A 22,677-nucleotide genomic window follows, 5' to 3' on the forward strand; every position below is an offset into this window, starting at 1 on the left:
GGAGTACAGCTGGAACAGCTCAAATACGAAATAAAACTAAGATATATTCAGTATTTTTAAGCAAAAGGAGACTTCAGAAATCTATTGCCTATACACTGTTGTCTTACCCACATCACAGTCTCTCCAAGCACTTAACAGTGAAAAGTGAAGTCTGATGAAAGCAGAACAAACAAAATACTTTACAAATGCCTCATCTGTTGCAGAGCACCCTTATGTCCCTGTACTCCTGAGGTTTCTCATACACTGCTGGAATTGAGGCTGCTGCTGTATCCTCTATGCCCCAAAACAAACTTTGCTAAAGAGATATGAGAGTCTAAGGGCTTTTAAAAGTAACAAAATATAGAGAGAATCTTCTAATAGTGGCACTTCTGTTTAGTCTATGTGATTTCATATCCTCACATTCCAACAGCAGGGCAAAGCTTTCAGAACTAATTCAGGTGAGCTGTTCAGAAAAAAATTCTTTTCCTGGCCTGTGTGAGGTCCCAAGAAGTTAATGAGAACACCTCCATACCTGTTGCTGTCCATTTGAAAGGCAGCTGCCACCCTTTGCAAATACTTTATTGAAAGAAGAAATAAGAGAACATTAGTAACTCAAACATGGCAATCACATTTTCCCTTCCAACAAATGTGCAGCACAGTAAACACAGAATTACTTGTCACTACGTGACAGAGTGAACTAAGAGTTGCAAACACAAAAATATAGCAGTAATTAAAGCCCTCAGGGTTTTCTTCAGGCAAAATACACACAAAAAAGATAAATTTTGCTGACAATCACAGAATGCACAACTAAAATACAAGTTATAGTGGGGAGGAAAAATTCTGCAGAAATCCAGAAACTCCCCTGTGCTGGAGAACTTTATTTCTGTGATTTTTTTTCCAAGAAATCTCCTCAAAACAATAAACAGTTAACTGATCCAATGGTAAAAAAATATTATTCTGTTCTAGGTTAGCCTAAGAGACCACAGACAAATGCTCAAAAAAAGATTACTAACAAAGGCTGGTTTCATTCTGAAGACTTGAAAACTTTCTTATCTGTAAGGTTTGTCTAAGCACAGGCAGTAGAGAGAGAGACACTGAGACAGCTGTTCCACAGCAGGAAACAAAGCTGAGGGATAGCAACCCCCAAATATTAGCCTGAAAAGCAAAAAAGTTGACAGTGTAAAGAGAAATTGAAAGAAAGCAAAAAATTTCCTGTCAAAAGCCATTCTTTTTCAAACTAGCCCATTTTAACGTATTATTGGGGTTAACTCACTTTGATGTATTTGCTTCAGCATAACTTTAAATATGGCTAAAACTCATTCCTCAAAACTGCAGAACAGGGACATAAGCAGATGTGGTTATTTTCAGTGAAAGACAAATCTTTGAAACTCTCTCCTAATCCTGTCAGCTGCAAATAAAGTTTCTGTTCAGAAAATGTGATATAAAGCTTCTCCAAAGGTACACAGTTAAAAAGTGAAGTACGGTTTAGTTTATCAAACAGCCTCCATATAAAAACAAACCCAGGAACCATCACTCCTGCTGGGGTTGTTCTGAAAGTCTAATGCAAGGCTTGGTACAGAGGAACTCACTGAAATAACTCCAGTAGCAAACAACCCAAAATCTGACATGCCCATCTCCCATCTACAGATCATTTGAAAATATTTGTCAGTAAATCAGTATTTTAAGAACAGTCACAAATGCAAAGAAACTACCTGATACATCAAGTAACAGCTGCTTCATTAATTTAAAATTACCCTTTATTTTTCTCAAGGTTTTCCAACATGTCGTGCATTTTGGCACAGTAGACTTTGAGACAGTCAGCTTCAAGTTTCTTTAAATTACAAACAGTAGATACAGTAGGAATATTTTAAACCAATTTCTTCAAAATAAATGTCAAGTTAAGACCCTTAGCTTTAAAAGAGACTGCCACCATTTCATTTTCCTGATACAAAATTCAAGTAATTTTAAGAGTAGAAAACTGTCCCTATAAAACATCCTATTAAAATTTACCAGCGTTCTGAAAATAAGCAACAAATTTCCAGTATCCATTGGGTGCAACTACACATTTAGAAAAATAACTCACTTTAAACAAAGGTCACTTGCTGAAGAAAAGTAAGCTTTCAATAGGATAAGTTCTCAGAACAAATGATAAAACATTTCCTCCTTAGATAAAGGATTTAATCCTTGTTCCATCTCTGCAATTAATTTATTTTTTCTTCTAAGGGTGTGATTTCACTATTGACAACGAATACAGAGACGTTTTCCCTTCGGTATAAACCAGCATATGGAATTATTGCTTACCAGAAACAACTGTAAACAAGATTAATTTGATTTTGTTTTTATGCTCTGATTTTCCTTTCTTTGGTTGGCACCAAATATACAGACCACCAAACTTTAGCTGTGTCACTTAACTGACTGAAAACCACGATCAATTTCTCCGATGATTTTGTATTTAGCATTCCTTGGGGTTTGGGCTTTTTTCAATGAAGAAATGGGTTCACTGTGCTTTTCCATTTTCTCTCCTTACCCACTCTTTAGGACAGCAGAATGGAAAAACAAGCAGGACATGTTTACTTTGGGACTCAAGGCTCAGAGCAGATATCAAGAAATCTCCAACAATATTAGAACATTTTCTGGTTTTCCTCCTTTTAGCCCAAAGTACCTCTGCTGTGTAGTAACAGTAACTTAGTTTCTTTTATCATCATCTTCCAGAAGAGATCTATAAATAAATGTTTATATAAAGAACACTGCTGTTGAAGAGGACAAAGAAAAATAAAATTAAGGATCAATAAACGATACTGCAATGTATCTTGTGCCATTCAAGATTGGAAGTCCTTCGTGTAAATGTGTAAGTCTTCCTGGGTGCATGAAGCTCCATCCTTTCCTGGGGGACTCAATGGAGCAGTTGTACCTAAGGAATTTACATCCACCTCCCTGTAGTAAAAACACAAACAGAATAAACCACAAACATTTATCTTGTGCTTTAATAAATTCCTTTTTATCATCCCTTAGCAAGGTTGTTTACATGACACCATCTTTAGAGCATTAATTAACAAACAAGCATTTGCAATCAGATTTCCCCTTGTCTTCCTTTAGCATTCACTGGATAGCAACTCATTCAAGCAACAAATCTGACAAACAGATCTTCAATAACTTCACTATAGATTCTACCAGAGAGAAGCAAATTGTGTTCACAGGCCTTTTTTCAGGACTGCACCCCTACCCAGGACAGCATTTAAACAATTCTTAAATTAATTAATCTGGCTGCTGATTTCAAATTGAATGCGTGCTTTTTAAAATAGTATGTGTGCCAAGCACATTTATTGGTGTTAAGTGCTATGAATGATAAAGGCTTATAAATACAAAAGGTTAAATTTCTCTGTAAGTAAAAGCTGGATATTATTGCCACTGCTCTGCCTAGCTCCACACTCTGGGGATTGTTTTATTTGAATCAATATCAGACCAGAAAATAATTTAGCTCAGAAAAAACGTGAACAGACACAAGAGTTAAAAAATTTCATTCTGTGGCTGATCTAAAAAAGAACCATTAAGAAAAATTCTACAGAAAAGAAGTCACTTGAGGCAACTTGGCACTATTTAAACTCTTTTGAAAAACTGGTTTTCACTGTACAGAAATGAAGCATTTCAGAAATGTTAAAAATGAAATGACAAACATCTCCTAAGTTTTTCTTCAAACCCCTTCTCTCCCACCATCTGAAACCAGTTTGATCAATTAAGCCTGCCTGCATCAACAGTTCTGGATCCTGGAGTTGAGCAAATTCAGCACTTGTCAAAAAACCACAAGGCATAATGTATCTCAATTTGTGATGTGAATCTTTTCCTTCTCAGCTGGGTCTCTATATGTGTTTGTGTCTAATATTAGATACTCCAAGAACAACATTTTTAAGGCAGTAACTCACCTGGAAGTCTTCTCCTACTTTGTTGAGGGCGATGTTGATGGTGAAAGTGGAGGAGTCGTGGTGAGGTCTGAGTGACCGCTGTCTGTCAGGGCTGTATTTCACAACAAAGTTCAGCAGAGCATAGCCCTGCAACAAAACACAGGCAGACCTCAAGCTGTGAACTGCCAAGACACACACAGGATTCCTGGGAGTTTGTTTAAAGCGGAGTTAAAATAAAACATCAACAACATTCACCTTTAACTACTGCTATGCCATATATAAACTCCCCAACCAAACCAAAGAGGTGTATTCATTAAAATACTTAAATTTAGTCACACCATGGAGTAATTTATGCAAAAGCTTTTAACCCATACCTTGGTATAGTAGCCAGCAAAGACTTTTAGTGTGACTGGGGCAATGAACTCTCGTATGAAATGCAGCCATTCATTATCCAGTCCTATCTGCTTCATGTGAATGTCATCGGTTGGGACATTTTCATAACCTCCAGAAATGCGGCTGTCCTAGTGAAAACACCACAAATAGCTTGGAAACAGGAACATGGAATTTTTCTGACATTTCAACAAATATTTATTTGAAATCTGCATTATCACAGAACTGCAACAAAGCAACGTTTCAGGGGCTGTCTGTACAGCGAATTCCACAGCTAACTGCCAAGGAAAAAAGTGTGCTGAGAGCAAAAACTCAAAGTTTTTATAGGATAAGCCAATATTCAGATGTGTCACCTGTAAATAAAAGGGCTTCTTGGGATAATAAGTTTTATTTATTGAGCTGCAGATGCAACTGAAATTCTATAAGATCAAGAGACTGCAGGCCTCAGCTTGACAGGGTAATATATGATGAAATAATTTGAAGATAAAAGTATGTTAAAATTCTTTCCAGACGCTCCTACCTACATAACAATTATGACTATAGTTTCTCATGGTACCACATTTGTGAATAAGAGAAGCATTCCTCTGATTTTAGTGGTAGTTAATAGATACCTTGAATTCTCTGAGAACATTGACACAATAGCTCATAACATTTTCAGGTAACTCCTTAGGGGGACAAGTCTGACTAATCAGTACTTAAGAGGTAAATGAGTAAAACTTGTCTGAACAGCTATCAACAGCTACCCAAATTCAGCCTTGGGTAACTGTCAGGTGTCTGCTACAGAGCTGCACCACTGTTGGTGTCTAATGTGCTGATTCCAAGTCTGCACAGGGTTTATGTGGCACAGCTTGGGCAGCTGTGCAGGGGTGGCCTCTGTGAGAAGCTGCTGGAAACTTCCCCTGTGGAGCCAATGCCAGCCACACCTGCTACTGCCAAGGCTGAGCCCAGCAGTGACAGAGACAGCACCTCTGCGGTGGCAGTGCCTTTCAGAAAGGGGATAAGTGGGGAAAAGGTGTTTTTAAAATGTTGTTTCATTGCTCATTGTATTACCAATTGAACCAGAGCAGAAAGTAAACTGATTTCCTCAAACCGAGTCTGTTTTGCCCTGTGTTGGCCGTTGAATGATCTCTCCCCGTCCTTATTTCTCTAGTAAAATGTTTATCACTTTCTCTCTCCTGTCCAGCTGAGGGCAGTGACAGAGTAACTTTGGTGGGTGCCTGGCATCCAGCCTGGGTCAGCCCCACAACATTAATTGAAGAATGCCTCTATATCTACTGAAGAAGCAGCTACAAGGTAGACTAAACTAAGCACTTCTTACCACAAAGCAGATGTTTCAGACCATTGGCAATTGTTGGGATGTTGCTTTGTTGCAGGACACTGTGACTTACTGTTGTAAAAGTAGTTAAGATCACTCATTAAGATTATGTTTATATAGGCTGACACTTACTTGGTGTTTTCCACCAGACCATTGCCCAAAATGTTCCATTTCTTCTACTAATTCATCACAGGCAGTGTCGGAAAATATGGGAAACCAAAACACATCTGGACAGGGCTACAAGAAAACCCCAAACAATTAGAAACTTGATTCTCAAGCACATTCTCACAAAAGCAAAAACTTTGAGCTACATTCTAAGCCCTGACCCAGCACTAAGAGTGTGTCAGAGCGCCCACACCTTCTGTGCCTTATGGTTCTAAATAACAACCCTGGTCCTCCACATTTCAGGTTAATATGGGAGAACAGCTTAAAACAGAATATTGCTTTACACAGAGAAAACTTATCCCAGCGTTTTAGACAGGCTTTAATGTTCATTAAATCACTGTCCCCAATTGTCACAGCTGATCATCCAACACAAGTGCTCTGTCCAGATCAGCTGCATAAAGCAAGCAGCCTATATCAAATGGCAGAAATTCAGTTCTAATCCAAAACATTAAAAAACTGTTTGGTCACAGACCAAAACAGTATTTGCATGGAAGTATTTACTGCATGCCAATTTATTATCACTCACACAAATTTCAAAAAACTACTTTTACTCACCTGCTCTACTATGTTATCAGTGAAGATCTTTGAGTAGTTTGGATTTATGTAAGTTTCCTTCCAATCCTAAAAAAAAAATTGTTTAAAAACATTACAGCAGAACAACGATATTTGTAAGTGATAAAAAATAATTTCTATTCTATTCATTTGCTCTAATGAAAGCACCTGAAAAAATTCAAATTTTTTTTTTATTCTCATAAACAAACTCATTCCCATCATGTCAAAAATCATGAAACCTGTTACCTCAGGGCCACATCTCCAATTTCATGCTCTGGTGACCAGCTGGCTTACTGATATGATATATTGTCATTTGCGGGGATGGGTAAGAACACCTTTTAGCACATGATCAATATTTAGCACACAGTAAACAAAAGTTCTCCACATAAAGCCTTTAAATTTCAAGTCCGTTATAATATATAAATTATTTTTTTTTAAATGAAATAACTTTTTAGCAATCATTAGATGCATACCACAGGATTCTCAAAGATCTGCCAGAGGTCATTGTTGTAGTGGGAAGTATTGTAGTTGGCTGTAGAAAGAAGTCTTCCAAATTCATGTCTGTTGGTAATGTACATGAAAACACCCTATACCAATTAGAGAAAGCATCATTAGCAAAACTGTCCATCTCAGCAAAGCTTTAAAAAGGTTTTCATGATTGTGCTTTTATAAAATATAACCACATATTTGCACACACATATATTGTAAAAGTGCTGTTAATTTTTAGCATCCTAATTTTCAAATGGTTGACTGTAATCACCAACTACTCTTCATAACTTCTTGTTTACAAGCATTTACCTACATTTATTTTCCAAACACATTAAACCAAAACATATATTGTTGAGAATATATGCAGAGTTATAGAAAGGAAAAAGCAGAGGAGTGATTGGTCGATTTGCTTTCCAGAAAACTTAAGCAGAACACACTGAAAGAATCTGAACTCAAACTGAAAATGCTCACAACACAAGAAAATCAAAATCTAGGGTTTAGTTTCAAATTAAAATCTGAAAGAATAAGCTAACAATCAAAGGGTTCATGAAAGTCAGAACAAGAAACTTATTTCAGAGTATTCACTACATGATCCGTCTGGCGAACTGGCCTGAAATAAAAAGATATTGGCAAATACAGCACACAAGAATATTCAGATCAGCATCCAAAACAGCTGAGCACTCTGAAGTCTGTTCATGTAATTATATGGAAGATATCACGTAAGATACAGCTGTATTATCAAGCTATTAATAGAAGGTATTAACAGAACTCTCTTGATTAGAAGTAGTAGCAGAAAATAGAATTTTTAAAAGAAACTTAGGTGCTATGAAAAATAGTATTTTGAAAAGAAACTTAGGTTCTAAGTTTCTAAAAGAAACTTAGATTCTAAACTTTTTTAGTTTAAGGTTTTTCAGACTAAAACTTTTTTTCTGACATATTTGTGACTTTTGGATTTGCAGCAGATGAAGGCATTACCATTTGAGTACTTTGGTACTTCTATGTTTTTGTCTGAAAAAGAGTTAAACTGTTACAAAGATAATGATTATGTTAAACATGCCCGGTTCTGGGCACTTATGAAATCATAAAATAGCTGCAGCAGGGAGAATAAGGAGGGCCTGGGTGAAAAAAAACCAGCTTAAAGTGACTATGTGGTCACAGAGGGGGCCTGGCAGACCTACAAGTGATCTGAGTCTCACTCCTACCTAGAACTGCTCCACCCATTTTAGCTACAGAAGCAGCGTCAGCACACCTTGACCTCAGAACCACCGAGGAACGCCCCTGAGGAAACCAAGAGCCCCTCTGAGATGCTTTCAGCTGGCATGAAAAACCTGTCCTGGCAAAAACCTGAACCTCAGCAGATTGAAGAGAAAACCAGAGCAGTGTTTCATCAGAGGAAGTGGACAGAGAAGTATCTTCCTGTGGTAGAGTGATACGGCATGTAATAATAACTAATGAATAAAAAACAAATAAAGCAACACCTTTGGGGCTCTGAGCATATGGAATGTTTCCGAAGAAGGGGAGTCTTTTTCCCTTTGTAAAGTCTAAAATGAAGGAGAATCATCACATCAGTTTTCTGACACAATCTCTTTCCCTTTTCCCAACTAGTTTTAGGTTTCCACAGGTACATCAGGGAAATAGCAGCCTTTGACCAAAGCTGACCAACATGCATCTCCAAGCAAAGCTCTTCATACACATGTCAAAGCTGTTTCCACCAGCCCCTTCTTATCTGCTGCAGTACAAAACCAAGCACGTTCCAAACCCTCCTACAGCCCAGACTGACAGAGGAAAAGAGGAAGCAATTTTCTCATGAGCCAGTCAGATTAGGTTAATGAGCACATGGAAAGCACAGGTTCTGCAGGAACTGATGCTGAGGAGGTTTGGACACAACAGGACTGGACGGGGATGTTCTGAAGAATCAGCACAAACAGAGGAGATCATGCCTTGTTATGAGGGAATAAAAAAATTAATACTTGCCAACTTTTCTTGTTCAATTCAGCAAAAATATTTTTCAATGCTACAGTGTCTGGAAATAGGTCTGGTTTAGGTCTTATTTGTCTCTGTGCTGAAACTAGTGTAAATATCAGTAGAAATATGGATTTACAGATTCATAATTTACAGTACAAATAAGTTCTCTCATTTCTCCCAGGTTAACACAAGTAGCATTTATCTGATACAGTTTTAATCTATCTAGAAAAATTAATGAGTATTTCCTGCTCTCTAAGAAAATTCCTACAATTTCTTAAATCACCTAGGTTTTTATCACTGTCCATTATTAGTTTCAATATATATCTACTTATAAAAAATGGCAAAATATTCCAACTTAGTCTGCTGGAAGTTTCACACTGTATAAAAATGTGCACAATAGAGATGATCGAAGTGCACTGGTAAATTTTAAGTCATACACAGCAGAGCAGGTGAGCTCTCTTTCCTCTACTGAGGTTGTGCCAAGGAGAAAGATATTTTAACTTCAACAGAATTTTTCAGGGAATTTAACTAGAAAACACCAAGCAGTCATTGCATCAGTGCATTGGCCTTGAAAAAACATCTGTTCTCAACAATTTGAAAAATACACCTGAAGGGTTTTATCACACAAAAATTGGCCAGTACTTTGAATTAGAAGTAAAACATAATATCCAAGATCAATCAAGTGAAGCAGCCTATGAGTACAGCAGGACACAAAGAAATGTGTGTATTTGAAAGCAAGCTGTTTCAGATACACCTTACCATCTCCCTGGCATTCCTGCAGAGTGCCATATCAGGATCCAGCTTATCACGCATGAAATAGTTCTTTTCTTTCATCTCAGACCTCAGAGTCTGTCCCTTAATCAAGTATATATTAGCCATGTAAGGGATATTCCATACTCCTCTGTTGAAAAAAGAAAAACAAACACAAAAATAGTTTAATGCTATGAAAACTAATTTGTTGCCTATTCTATCAAATCAGCATCTCTGTATTTGCTGACAAGACTAAGCAAGTTGCAAGGAGAAGTTGAAAGGTTCCCAAGACACTTGGAAAACTACATCTGGACATCTCAAAAGTAGGCGTAGGCAGTAATTCAATTTTCATGAAATACTGTTATAAAAATATTGCAAGGTCAAATTCTCTATGGAATTTTAACTACACATGTACTTCATGTTTCCATAGTTAGGGCCATCAGTCAAACTCTCTGTTAATATTATTTTACAATACCAGATGGAGAAAGTAACTCCAAACCAGATTTTTAAATGAGTTTAAAGACTTCACTGAGACTCCACACAGCTGGTCTGACCTCCTCACACAAACACCCACAGACCACAGTAGGCCATGTATTTATGTGAGTTGAGCCAATTTCAACACAAAAGCATTGCTTTCAAAATGCTCCCGCTGCAGATTTCCCCCCTCTCAGTGCCACAAGCACATCTTGTAGAACAGTAGGACTGAAAACAAGCCAGCCCTATTCAAGCAGTCTGTTTCAGACCCTTTTGTTCTTCCAGGGCAAAGAAAAGCATCACCATATGGAACAGTGAAGCTTAGAACAACTGGACATCACATTAATTTCAGGGGAGGGATAAACCCAAAAGCTTATCCTTGACACGAGTATTGCTGAAGAGCTCCTTAAGACACACATGACATCATATACAGGACAAAACACACAAAGAAGTTATAGCTGTTCCATTGATTAAGCATTTGCCCCAAGGAGATGACAGAGTCATTTAATGAATACAACAACCATTCCTTTTGCCTGAGGTTGCAGGGATGTAGAGTTTTGGGTTTGCTTTTTGTTTATCTTGCCTTTTTCTGTACTGTGCACTGGTGAGCAACCAGACACCATCAGACAGGTACCAATAATGGCTGTGTCCAGACCTGACACCAGCTCTTCACATTAAACACTTGGCTTTTTTTCAAGCTGTGAGTGGGAGCAAACAAGTGTATTTCTATGAAACAGAAAACACAAAAAAATATACCTAACCTCATCTCTCCAGGAGTAATACCGTACTCGTATATCTTCATGCAATATGTTGCTAATAACCACTGGATGCCCTGACTTTAAGAATTAGTTTTCAGTTACTTACACTCTGTTCCCTTGGACAATGTCCACATAATCTTCTGATCGAGCATAGTAACCATCAGGGCTCAGAGCACCCCAGAAATTGGACCAAAGCTTCCCGTGGCGAGTTACTAGTGGAGCAATTATCTTCCTGTGAAGTGACAGATTGAATAAGAAAATATGAAAATCTGAAATTGAAATTCACATCAGGAATTGCTGTTTGACAGGAACAAAATGCTTTGTGAATTGTTGGCCCCCAAGCCTGTTATGAACTATGGCAATGAAATACCACAAGTAAACAAAGAGAATTTAACTCTGCAAAAATAAACAGGATCATATTTTCTCTGGACAGACCCCAGGAGAATCCTTTCAATTTAGAGGAAATTCTACAAAATAGGAGATTTACTATACCTGTTCTGTTCTATCAGTATTCTTAAAGTTTTTGGGTTTGTCAGGACAACATCTGCATCTATGCTGAAGTAATATTCACACGTTTTATCCTGGCGACAAAGGTCCCTAAAAAGACAAAAAAGAATTATTAACTCATGTTAATAATAGTGTCCACATGGACAGAAAAAAAATCACCAACAAAACAAACACAAAGATTTTAAAAAAACCCAATCTACAAGCAAGTACTGAACTGATTCAATGCATTAAAAGTCCTCTGCAGCACAGTATTGTAAAGGAAGGTATCTTTAGACTTCAGTAGTTTCATTAACTAGAAGATTAAAATACATGGATTAGATGCCTTATATTTTCCTTTTAATTAACTAAGTGGCCTCTAGCTTTTACCAAGTCCAGTAATGCCTTCTATAGAGTGCCCTAATAGAAAACGGGGCAGGGGGAACATGCCATTAATTTACATAGCTGGGTATCAGTTCAATCACTTAACAGTGAAGTATGACCTTATTTAGTAAGCTCCTCTAGCAACTGGCTGTAATGCTGTCTTTGGAAAAAGATTCCACAGATGCAATCTGAATGATAATTGAAACCTTATGGACAGTGTAAGACAAAAACTTATAAACCTTTATAAGGAAACATATATTTAAAGATGTCTTCTTTGTCTTTTTGACCTACAAGAACAACAAAGTTGGTAAAGAGAAATATAAACCAAATGCAAAGGCAGTGAATTTATACTGGAGAAAGTAACTGAATGTCTCCATACACTATTTCTATCAGTTGTGAATTTGATCTCAGAAGAATAAACTGCACAAATTCCCATGCCTTCAAGAGAAAGACAAAGAAAACACATTCTACTGTAAATATGAAAAATACACAGACTATGTTTGTATGTTTCTGGTAGGGTGGACTTGCTAGGCCAAAACTTGGTATAGTGAATTCAGCTTTCCTATGCCATCAGAATAATAGGAGATTATAAGTAATCAAATATACTTTTAGAGAAGGTGGAACAATTTCCTCAAGTCAATACTACAGAAATAGCTTCCTATAATGCAGGTGGCATTATTAAATTTGTCTATTTTCCCTATTTTAATTCCACCATAACAGCTTGAAACATTATCTTAATTCTTGTTTTAAAATATCTATAATCAGTGCTTTAGTTCAAGTTCCACTTGATTTGATACCTTTTATACTGCACTTGGCATTAGATGTAAAATTTTTTCCAAAAACCATTCAGCTTATTTATCCTCATTCTAGTGAGGAAAATAGACCTGAGACCAGACTTGATCCCAGCCACAATACTTGCCAGCACTGCCCCAAAAGCAGGTAAACCCTCTGCTGCTAACAAAAACATGAAGAGAATTAATTTTAATTATAAAAATGTGATGAAGTGGAACAAATTTATATTTAGTTATAGGCAAATATACCTAGAAAATTAATTACATAATAGCAAAATGCATTGTTCTTTAACTTTTGCCTTTTTTTCTGCCCCCCATCCCTTTTAAATCCAGACCCAGAAAATGCTATTCCAACTGGTCTCTGTGCTTAGTGTTAGAAACCCTCCTGTGCCTCATTCACATAACAATCCAAACCACAAAATACTAAATTAAAACTTTTGGTCTAAGTCACACTCAGTCATTCAGTACTCAATTGAGAACTCTCTAAAAGCATTCCTGTCCTAAACAGTCAGGAAATTTCAAGGTTACTATTCTGACTTATTTTTTCCTCCTGTTTGTTTCTCTACAGTGTTGGACTGTATCACCACATGGCAGAACTTATCCTTCACATCTGACATGATGGCTTGTATCTGAAAATGCTGCAAGAATTATGCTGCAAGCATGAAGTTTTGCCATTTGGTGATCCTTGGCACTTGAGGTTAACTAAAAAAAAAATCTCCCCAAAACACTACAGGTTTCACATGGAGGAAACAAAGTGATAAAAGATTCAGGCAGAATTAATAAAGCAAGCACACTCTCCAGAAATTAATGCATCTTCTCTTCAGGCTTTCAGTGTTGCCCAGTAGCTTTGCCTAAGGAAATAAATGTAACCCTTTCTATCCTCATGGAATACTCTGGTTTAGAGTATTACATTCCTGCAGTGCATGCTAACCTCTCCAAAGGTAGAAACTCCAGATTATATGTGAAACTATTTGTATGCATATCCAGGTCACTCCCAGGAACAGTGGAAATTGTTTTCTGGCAAAGTTCATGTGTAAAAGGTATAAAATGCTTCCTTATCTACATTCAAAGGCTAAACCCTTCAATCTCCTTGGTTTCCATTCTACTCTGAAGTAAGACCAAATGTTGAAAAGAAAGCTGTATCCTTGTACATCACTTAGAGCAATTTCAATGCAGCAATTAACAACAATTCAGAAGAAAGCCAAGAGTTTTGGTTGGCAGTGTGAAGCTCAGCAGTTTAAAGTATTTTGCAATCAGAGTGATGTCTGACTGAGTTTACAAACCACAATCCATCTGGAACAGTGACCTCATCTGAAAATGGGAGAATGTCACAGCTCTTCCCTTCATCACACTTTCCACTGAGATAGTCCAAGGGTCTGCTTGGTTGTGACAGAGACAAACTGCCCTCCCAATTTCTCTGCCATTGAACCTTCTTCTCTTTTTTTTTAGACATAGTTTGAACTTGATTAATTACAAGTTATCATTTTCAGACGTCTCAGTTTGGAAATACTATTCCAAATATGGACTGCAAGCCCAGAGGGAGAACACTTAAATCATTTGACAGACCTCTGAAAGAAAAGGTGTTCCAGATACAAGTCTGCAACCAAAAGCCTGGGTGACATCTCCTGCCATTTAGGATTACATTTTGCATCTCTCTAGACAGCCACAATGTGCACATTCCCACTTAAAAGCTGAGATAAACGACATTTTTTATAAAGTTTTGGAAAATTCCTACCCTGTTCTGTTACCAATCTTTTTGAGGGAGGAACAAAAAAGAACCAACTATTCCAAAAGAGAAATCCTGAAGGCTGTAAGCACCAGGAGAAATAATATTATGGAAAACATACTTTTAATAAATAAAAGCTCAGAAGTGAATATTTCCCAACTTTCCATTATTACTTGAACATATTTAATTGCTTTTCATGTTTTCTGTCATAACAAATTCTGTAACAGCTGGCGGAAATCTCATCTGCAACTAAGGCAAAAACAAAGATGATTTTTCCTTCAAGAAAAAAAGAACTAACTGTAAGAACTCATACCTTATACACAAAGGCCAAAAAAAAAGAAAGATATGGAAATGCCACTCCAGTGTTTCAAGTGTAAAGATGACAGGTTTCCAGGTCTTTGGGTGAGATTTAGTAATACTATAGACATTGATGACACTGAAGATTCTGCCTCATGTTGTCCATATAACAACAAAAAGGAAAAGGCAACTCCAGAAACTCCACCTCAGTTACACATAACATTCACCAAAAAAAGTTTTTCATGGGTGTACATCTGCTTTAGAGAGTACTGGAAGCAGAGAAAGAGTGATTTATAAACATGTGAATGGGTGCTTAGACTACCACTGGCCATCTGCAGCATTTCCTAGAAAGGCGAGGGGAGAGCTGTGGACCTCAGCCAGGGATCAGCCTTCAGCACAACAAAGCTCCATTCAAACCAACTTCCAAGAACACCACAGAGACTCAAGACCTTCATTCTTTCAGCTGAGCCTATGAACAGCCTATGCTCAACCTCTGAGCAGAAATGGCCTTTTGAAATTCACTCCTGTGCTCTGACACTCAGGGAAGATCTGGCAGAAGAGCGAGTCCAAGTGTGATCATGGAATGAATCCTGCAGCAGGGCCACAGCAAGGTGCTCCTGATCCTGGTGGGATCCTGGGCTGAGAATTCAACTCCATCATCATGTGGCTGATGTGCTGGGAGAGCCACAAGCCACTGTGCAGGAGCCAGCTGCAGCACTGAAGGGACCCTGTGACAGGCAGGGACACAAACTCCAAGGCTCAACTTTGGGCACAGAAAGTGCCAGGTTTAAAAGCTAAAGTTTTCAATACTCTAGTAAGAATAATTAAAAAAGCAAGACCAAACATAAGATAAAGTCAGTTGCCTTTGTGAGAAACTTCTGCTTGAGCCCTTCTGAAGGATATTCCTGCCTCTTTGAACCACAGGAGGAAAGAGAATTCAGTCACCCTCATATCCAGGTCAAGCTTTAACCATATGCTTACTTAAATATAATGTCACTTAAGAAAAAAGAATAAAGAGTAAGCACTAGGACAAAGAGCAATTGTTAAAAGCATATCCAATGCAAAAATGAAAAAAAATCTGCAGTAAGGTAGCTGGAAAATAAAAAAAAAAAATACTATGCCTTGTCTAGGCCATCATCACAAGAGAAGATGACAGACTATTGAAATAGCCCAAACCAGAGAGATTTTTTCAAAATGATCAACAACTTTTTATATTAGACAGAAACCATAAAACACTTGACAATTCATGTCTTATATCTAGATCTTTTCTACCACAAAAACTCCCATTTTCACAAGTGAAGATGCAAACATTAAAGGTACAAAATAACACACATGGCAAGATGGAAAAACGTGAGTGTATGCATCAGTACAACAGATTTATAAATTAGAACCTACATTCCCATGTTCCTGGCTTCTGCTTGACTCAGGTTTTCCTCAGGTCCAACAATTTTAATACTTCTGATAATGTTCTTGGCTTTTTCCCAGAATTTCTTGATGTGCTTTTCATGGTAAACCTCCTGTAATCATGTAAACATTTTTTATTGCAAATGCAAGTCACCAATAAGGATGAATCATAAACACAGTGTCCAAGAACACACTGTATTCTGTCCTAAAGAAACAGATGCCAAACAGTGTTTGAAGATATTCCAGGATATCTGTCATTAAAATGAACCTCCTCTGTCCAAAACTTTAGGAAAATAATCCCACACATCAGCAGTATTAATCAAAGCTGTACAACAATGCAAAATTCACAAACTATATATGCAGTATTTTTCAGGATATTTATGTTACAGTCTTTAAAACCCACCCTACAATCTCAGTGGCATGCAGGAGTTTTTTATGCCCCTGCAGAATCACTTTAGAGAGGGAGCTGAACCTGTACCAAACTGTACAGGCACAGCCATTGTTTCTTTAAAATGCAGTCCCACTGATTGTTCCTTTCATTCCTATTTACCCTCCTCCTTACCTTTCTATTTATCTCTATTTAAGAGCTCTCAGCTGCACACAGTCCTTCCAAACCAGTGCCCTCGTTGTAGCTTTTGCCTACTATGGCTGCCATTAGAATAATTGAAATATTGGGTAGGGATTTTCCCCCTCTATAATAAAAAGCTGTTCAGTCTTTATGTTCATTTCAAACACCACAAAACTTTTGGCTGAAGCTACAAAACCAACACAGCCTGCAATTCCCATGTGCCCATCACATTTATACCCTCAAAATCCCCTTACAAAACCACAATGAACACTTTAGAGATAAGCTCTATTTCTCTTACTGATCCCCTTTTTGCTATCATATCAACAGCAATGCATGCACACTGAAAAGGGGTACAACTAAATTTTACTCCCATTTCTCTTCCAGCCTCATTTTTTTTTCCAAAATAATTGCACACATTTGACATCTCACACATTAAAATCACAGAATTATTTGGATTGGAAGGGACTTTAAATATCATCTCCTTCCAACCCCCCCTGCCTTGGGCAGGGACATCTTCCATTGGACCAGGCTGCCCAAAACAGCAACACTGACTGGAGTCACTGGGGAATTATCAGCAATGCCAGATCATTAGGCAATTAGCAGGGAGTGTTCAAAAACAACTTATCTGCAGTGCCAGTCAAAATACATCTGAACACACCAATCTTTCCATGGACCCAGCAGGAGTGCCAACAGAAACAAAAATATCAAAAATTTCACTGGGATATCAGCAAGATGAAAGCAAGGTCCCATGTCAACTATCAGTTGTTAATAATTTGGTGACAATTGTTAGCAATTTGGTGTCACTGTTGCTCAGTCCTGAGCAATGGTCAGCAGTTGGCCCAGATGGTCACTGCAGGCCCCTTCCAGCTGGAACTGTTCTGTTCTTATTTTACTCTATTGTTTTATGTCAGTCAATACTTCCTCCAGAAGCACACACTTCAAAACACATTTTTTTATTAGTTAAATAATCTAAGCAATTTCTTTAAATAGACTTCAGTAAGTCCTGACACAACTTCATTTAATTTTTCCAGCTCTGCATACTACAATCTGAAGGATTATCTCTTCCTATGCATTTTAACTCTGTTCTTATATCAAATCCATGTACTCCACACTCTGATTCATTGCATAATTTCCAAAATTGAAACTTTGTACAATGATAAAGTCATACTTACATTATTATGAACGAAGATACTGAGTGCCTCCCGTGGGTAGTCCAGAGTCAACAGTCTGTCTAAAAATTTAGTTAGGAAAGGAGTGGGTTGTTCAATGAAAACACCAATTTTTACTCTTGGATATTCCTAAAAAAAATGATATTTTGATACAACCAATAAGACTTGCCTCTTTTCTAAGATTATTTATAGTAAAGAGCAACTAACGTCATGTAGTAAACTTAGTCCACACAGCTTTCAAACAATCAAAGCCAGCGTGCTCAGAAGTGCTATGCACCCCATTTATTTCCACTGGCTTCACAAAATAAGCAAAGATAATAGATTTAATATTAGTATGAAACACACACTGGAAGTAGAAAAAAATGGAATATGATTTTAAAATTATTACTTTAAAAAAAACTCCACTAAAACAGCAAAAGAATCATTTAAGGAAATACATCTAGAACAGAATGGCAAATTCTTTTTTTTTAAAGGAACAGACACAGATTACATTTGCAGGAAAATATAGAGGAGAGCAGTTTTTTAAAAATAGTCAAAGAATAAATACGACTAAATATTTTACTCAGCTGTACCTTAAGCCAAAGACTGCAATACCCTTCTATAAATGTATATGCACTATTTCTCCCCATTCATTTTAACTGGGCCCTGCATTCCTTCCCTACTCACTGATTTTAGAGAGATCTTTAACAAACTAACAGAGCTGCTCTCCTTACATCCAAGAAGAGTGAACTTTCATGGCCCTTATTTTAAAGTGAACTCACATCTTTTGATGGTATTTGGCTGCTTTGTATGTGCTTGATAGAAATCATGAGATCATGACCACTAAAAGAAACACAGCACTTTTTTTACTCCTGAAATGTATTACTGCAGTATGCAAGATAAAAAAAATTAACCTTCAAAGGCCTCAACTCCTACACAAAGAAATACACTGACTAAAAATTATTTCCATCTCTAAACCAGACAATTACTATAAAAGTCTAATCCATTACAAGGCTCAGAGAGAAACCTTATATGAGCACAAAAGGCTGCCAGCTAGCTCTTTAAACAGGCCAACACCCACTTGAGAAGCGTCTGGATAAAGCATCAACACATGCTGAGGTTTCACAGTGTCTACATGGGAACCCAGAAACACCCAGTGCTTGCCCTGACCCCTCCTGCTCACAGCTGCAAACCTCATAAGGACTGCTGGGGAAGCACAGCCACACAGACACCCCAAAAACTGCAGAACAATCAGCAAAGCACTGCTGTGTCTCCACAAAGCACCTGTGCCCCTCTCTGGTGGCACTGCTGAGGCTGGCACAGGCACTGGTGCCTTTGAGTTTGAGAGGGTCCCCAGGACAAGGTGAGAGATGAGAATCCATGTTCTCAGAAGGCTGATTTATTATTTTATGCTATTATATATCATATAATATATGACATAATATATAATATAGAACATAATATATTATACATTATGTTATATATTGTATATTATATGTTATAATATAAAACATAATATACAATATATAACATAATAGACAACATATATATGTTTTATATTGTATTAATTATATTATATTAATTATAGTTGTTATATTATATCTATTACATTAATGCTATACTACAACTATACTAAAGAAAAAGGATACAGGCTTAATAAGAATGAATAATAAAAACTTGCAACTGACGCCTCAGAGTCCAACACAGCTGATGGTGATTGGTCATTAAGTCAAAACAATTCACATGAAACCAATCAAACATGCACCTGTTGGAAAACAATCTCCAGCCACATTCCCAAGCAGCAAAACAGGGAGAATCAAATGAGATAATGTTGGTTTTGCTCTGAGGCTTCTCGCCTTCCCAGGAGAAGAAATCCTGGCAAAGGGATTTTTCAGGAAATGCGACAGTGCCAGGTGCCACTGATGGCCAGGGACAAGGAAAGCTGCCCAGGCTAAGCTGGGCACACTGAGCTACAACTGCTGCAGCCTCTTACTTTGAATTTTCCTAATTTAGAGTCATTCTCCCCTTGTTCTCCAGGGGAAACAGAACGAGGTTCAGGCTGGGTGTGCAAAGGCTATAGGGACAATGAGGAATTACTGACACTGCTTCGTTACACTGAAATGTGAACTGCTTGGCTCCACACTGAAATCTCAGAGTGACCAAAGCACAATGGTGTTCAAGAAATTAGGGGGAAAAATTCCTGTAAACTCCATCTCCTCAAAGCACAGAGGTCATCAATTCAGACCTTGGTTTGCCACAAAGAGTTGTCACTGCATAATCTGAATCTAGGTCACAATGAGCATTTTGAGTATGTGAAATCAGAAGTTGCCTCTCAGCAAAACCACTTTGGGAATACCCAGTTTGCACCCAGATGTTGCATTTTCTCTGATAGATTTTCTCATTTCAGTGAGGTCATGTATTTGACTTTAAAAGTTTACGTTTTAATAAACAGTAGTTGAGTGTAAGACAATTTTTGGAAGAAACACAGGACAATGTCTCAGTACAACTGCACAGAACAAAGTCCAGGACCTCTTGCCACAAGAGTTGCCAGTGAAATGAGGAGTGAGATCATCCTTTTCAGCCACACTGGAAAGTCTCCACACCAGTAAGAAGCTTTAGAGTTTAAAAGCATTTCTAGGGAGGTTAAGTTGGGCAACAAACTTAATTTAGGTTTCAGAAAAAAAAACAAAACAAAAAAAAAAAAAAAAAAAAAAAAAAAAAAAAAAAAACAAAATCCTTAAAAAAGTAGCAACAATTTGCACTTATTGAGTCCAGCTGCCCTCTTCAACTTGTTTTCCATTATGCTGCTTCTACCTGAACAGGTGGTTAATTTGGGGGTGGCACAGGCTGCTGACATTACCAGAAGAGAGAAGTTACTGGATTTTTCCACAACTCAGTCAGGATTGCAGCCCAGGAGATCCTGTTTCTGTCAAAAGGACAAGGACTGAGCAAAGACCTTGCATATGTACCTCTGAGCTCCTTTATAGGCAATCCCAAAAAAAAAGCAAAATCCTCAGAAGATATGAATGTATAAATGCAGACAGTTAAATAAAACAATATGGAGAAAATCATCAGAGGCACAGAACAGGAACTGCTCTTTTCACTGAAAATTTCTTGTTAAGTAGCAACCAGACTGGCCTGAACAGAGAGCACGTTCAGAAAATGAAATCCTGCTGGTACTTAGAAATGCCTGAAGTAAACACCTCCCCTGAGGCCAAGGAAAAGCCTTGTTATTTCTTCTGGCAGAGTGAGTGAGGCATGGAGTCCAAAGAATGTACTACAGTAAAGAAGACACATTCCAAGCAGATGTATAGAAACTATAGGAAGCTTTCCAGTAAATCATTGCATCCCCCTTACTGGCTTTCAGATTTAACTGCTCCAAAACCACATCATAATTACCAGCACCACTGGAAAAAAATCTTTGACATCTTTTCCTCAGGTAAAATTTATGATGGGAGTGCATACACTATCTATCTAATTATAACACCATTCAAATGTTTATCTTAAAAGAGAAAATAAAATTTAAAAACAGAGAAAGAATCTGAAAGTTATTAAAATTCCAGCAAAAACTTTTTTAGTTTATACTCCAGTCCATTAGCTACTTATTGCCCAGAAATTGTTTCACTTTTTCCTTTCATTACAAAGATAACAAGCCAGTATTTCTTTCATGCTGTCCTTAACATGCTCTTCCAAAGACCTGTTCTCATTCAAGTCTTCAATACAGAACAGAAATGAAACATCTGCTGGAAAGATCCTGTTAGACATAATCAGAATTTACTTTTTCGTCCAAGTCTTACAATTCCACATGGTAGAGGTCAGTATTTACTCTGCCTCAAATTTACTGTGTACAAGCTGAAATATTTACAGAGACATGAAAGACAACATGCTTGGAGTGGAAGAGCCAAAGCTGCCAAGTACTGGATACACACACGTGCCACGTGTATGGGTGTATTTGTCCTACAAGAATGCTGAAAACGGTACTGAGATCCAGATCTTCTTCTACAGAAACACATTTGCTTACATAATACAAATATTTGCATTTTCCTCTACAAGTCAAAGCAGTTTTAGACTGTTTAATCTCAGAAAATAGTAATTGTAAGCATGATAGTTGACTATTAAACTCTATTTGCAACTCAAGTTGCTCAAATGATGCATTTTGGCTGTCACTCTGATTTTTTGAGATTTTCTAAGCCTTCTAATGTTTACATTCTTGTAACAAACTTTCTCACACACTTTCTGTAAATAACTTATTGCTTTGCATTCTTTTATGGAGGAGGAGAAATTTGATGGACTGTTGGTTTGTCCAGTGTCATTGGAGAGGTGGCACTGTCACCCTCCAATCCACTGTCACTTTTGGAAAACTATAAATGTTGGAGTCAGAAAATAAACTTCCTTTTTCTTCACCTTGAGAGCAGTAGTGTGTGCCCTCGTGTTGTTTCGTGTCCTATAGCGACATCTGACTATTTTGTAGGTCAAAAAATCTGAAATATCTGGAGTTTTTCTACTTCTTCCAAAATTCTAATTGTTCTTTAGAACCTTGCACAATTCAAAAATTGCTCATTCACCCTCAGTGAACAGAGGTGAAGATCTGGAGGTCTTTTGGGTATGGCATCATCTTCAGTAACACTGTGCAAACCTGTATTAAAACACCTGTATAAATATACTCCTGAAAGCAGTAAAACACATTGCATGAAGAAGCCACTTGGCCTCAGGAATCACTGAGCACCTCTCAGCTGCCCCCAAAGGGCCTTGCTCCAGTGCAGAGGGCTCTTACCTTGACTGCTGACAGGTCCAGTAAGTCCAGATCACAAACAGTGCAGCCAGTTTCCCGGGTCCAAGCGTTGGGAATATAGTTTCCCAAATAATTCAGGTGAATCTGACACATAAATGAAGAATTTAAATTAATGAAAGATGCATGCAAAGGATGATCTGTACATTTCAAACAATTCAGGTTTACACATTTAATCACTTGTAGCTAAAGGCAACTGACAAGAAACATACATAAAAAAATTCTCTCTCATTCTTTTTATTGAAAAAACAGATTACATATGTACCATGAAGTCTACAAAAATAAGTATCTCAAAAATTACATGCACTTGAGGTGAAAAATAAAAGTATTACACATCACAATGTAAAAATT

The 22,677-nt window shown here is 37.5% G+C and overlaps 1 protein-coding gene across 2 annotated transcripts in view; it reads right to left on the reverse strand.

Annotated features, from left to right (window-relative positions):
- Positions 1–1,718: 1,718 nt before the first annotated feature.
- The window catches only part of PLOD2 (procollagen-lysine,2-oxoglutarate 5-dioxygenase 2), a 48,622-nt gene continuing 27,663 nt past the window's right edge, over positions 1,719–22,677 (reverse strand). Inside the window, exons 8-20 of one of the 2 annotated variants that reach the window (XM_058812593.1) lie at positions 22,312–22,413; positions 17,562–17,687; positions 15,813–15,934; positions 11,229–11,333; positions 10,843–10,968; positions 9,514–9,655; positions 8,268–8,330; positions 6,774–6,887; positions 6,304–6,369; positions 5,716–5,820; positions 4,253–4,399; positions 3,900–4,025; positions 1,719–2,913 (exon numbers count right to left, since the gene is read on the reverse strand). In XM_058812593.1, coding sequence (XP_058668576.1) covers positions 2,758–2,913; positions 3,900–4,025; positions 4,253–4,399; positions 5,716–5,820; positions 6,304–6,369; positions 6,774–6,887; positions 8,268–8,330; positions 9,514–9,655; positions 10,843–10,968; positions 11,229–11,333; positions 15,813–15,934; positions 17,562–17,687; positions 22,312–22,413 — 1,500 coding nt within the window. In that variant the 3' untranslated portion in view covers positions 1,719–2,757. The remainder of the gene's footprint in view (positions 2,914–3,899; positions 4,026–4,252; positions 4,400–5,715; positions 5,821–6,303; positions 6,370–6,773; positions 6,888–8,267; positions 8,331–9,513; positions 9,656–10,842; positions 10,969–11,228; positions 11,334–15,812; positions 15,935–17,561; positions 17,688–22,311; positions 22,414–22,677) is intronic. The other variant, XM_058812594.1, reaches the window with a different exon arrangement.

Source organism: Ammospiza caudacuta, chromosome 11, assembly GCF_027887145.1.
Source record: "Ammospiza caudacuta isolate bAmmCau1 chromosome 11, bAmmCau1.pri, whole genome shotgun sequence".
Lineage (NCBI taxonomy): Eukaryota > Metazoa > Chordata > Aves > Passeriformes > Passerellidae > Ammospiza > Ammospiza caudacuta.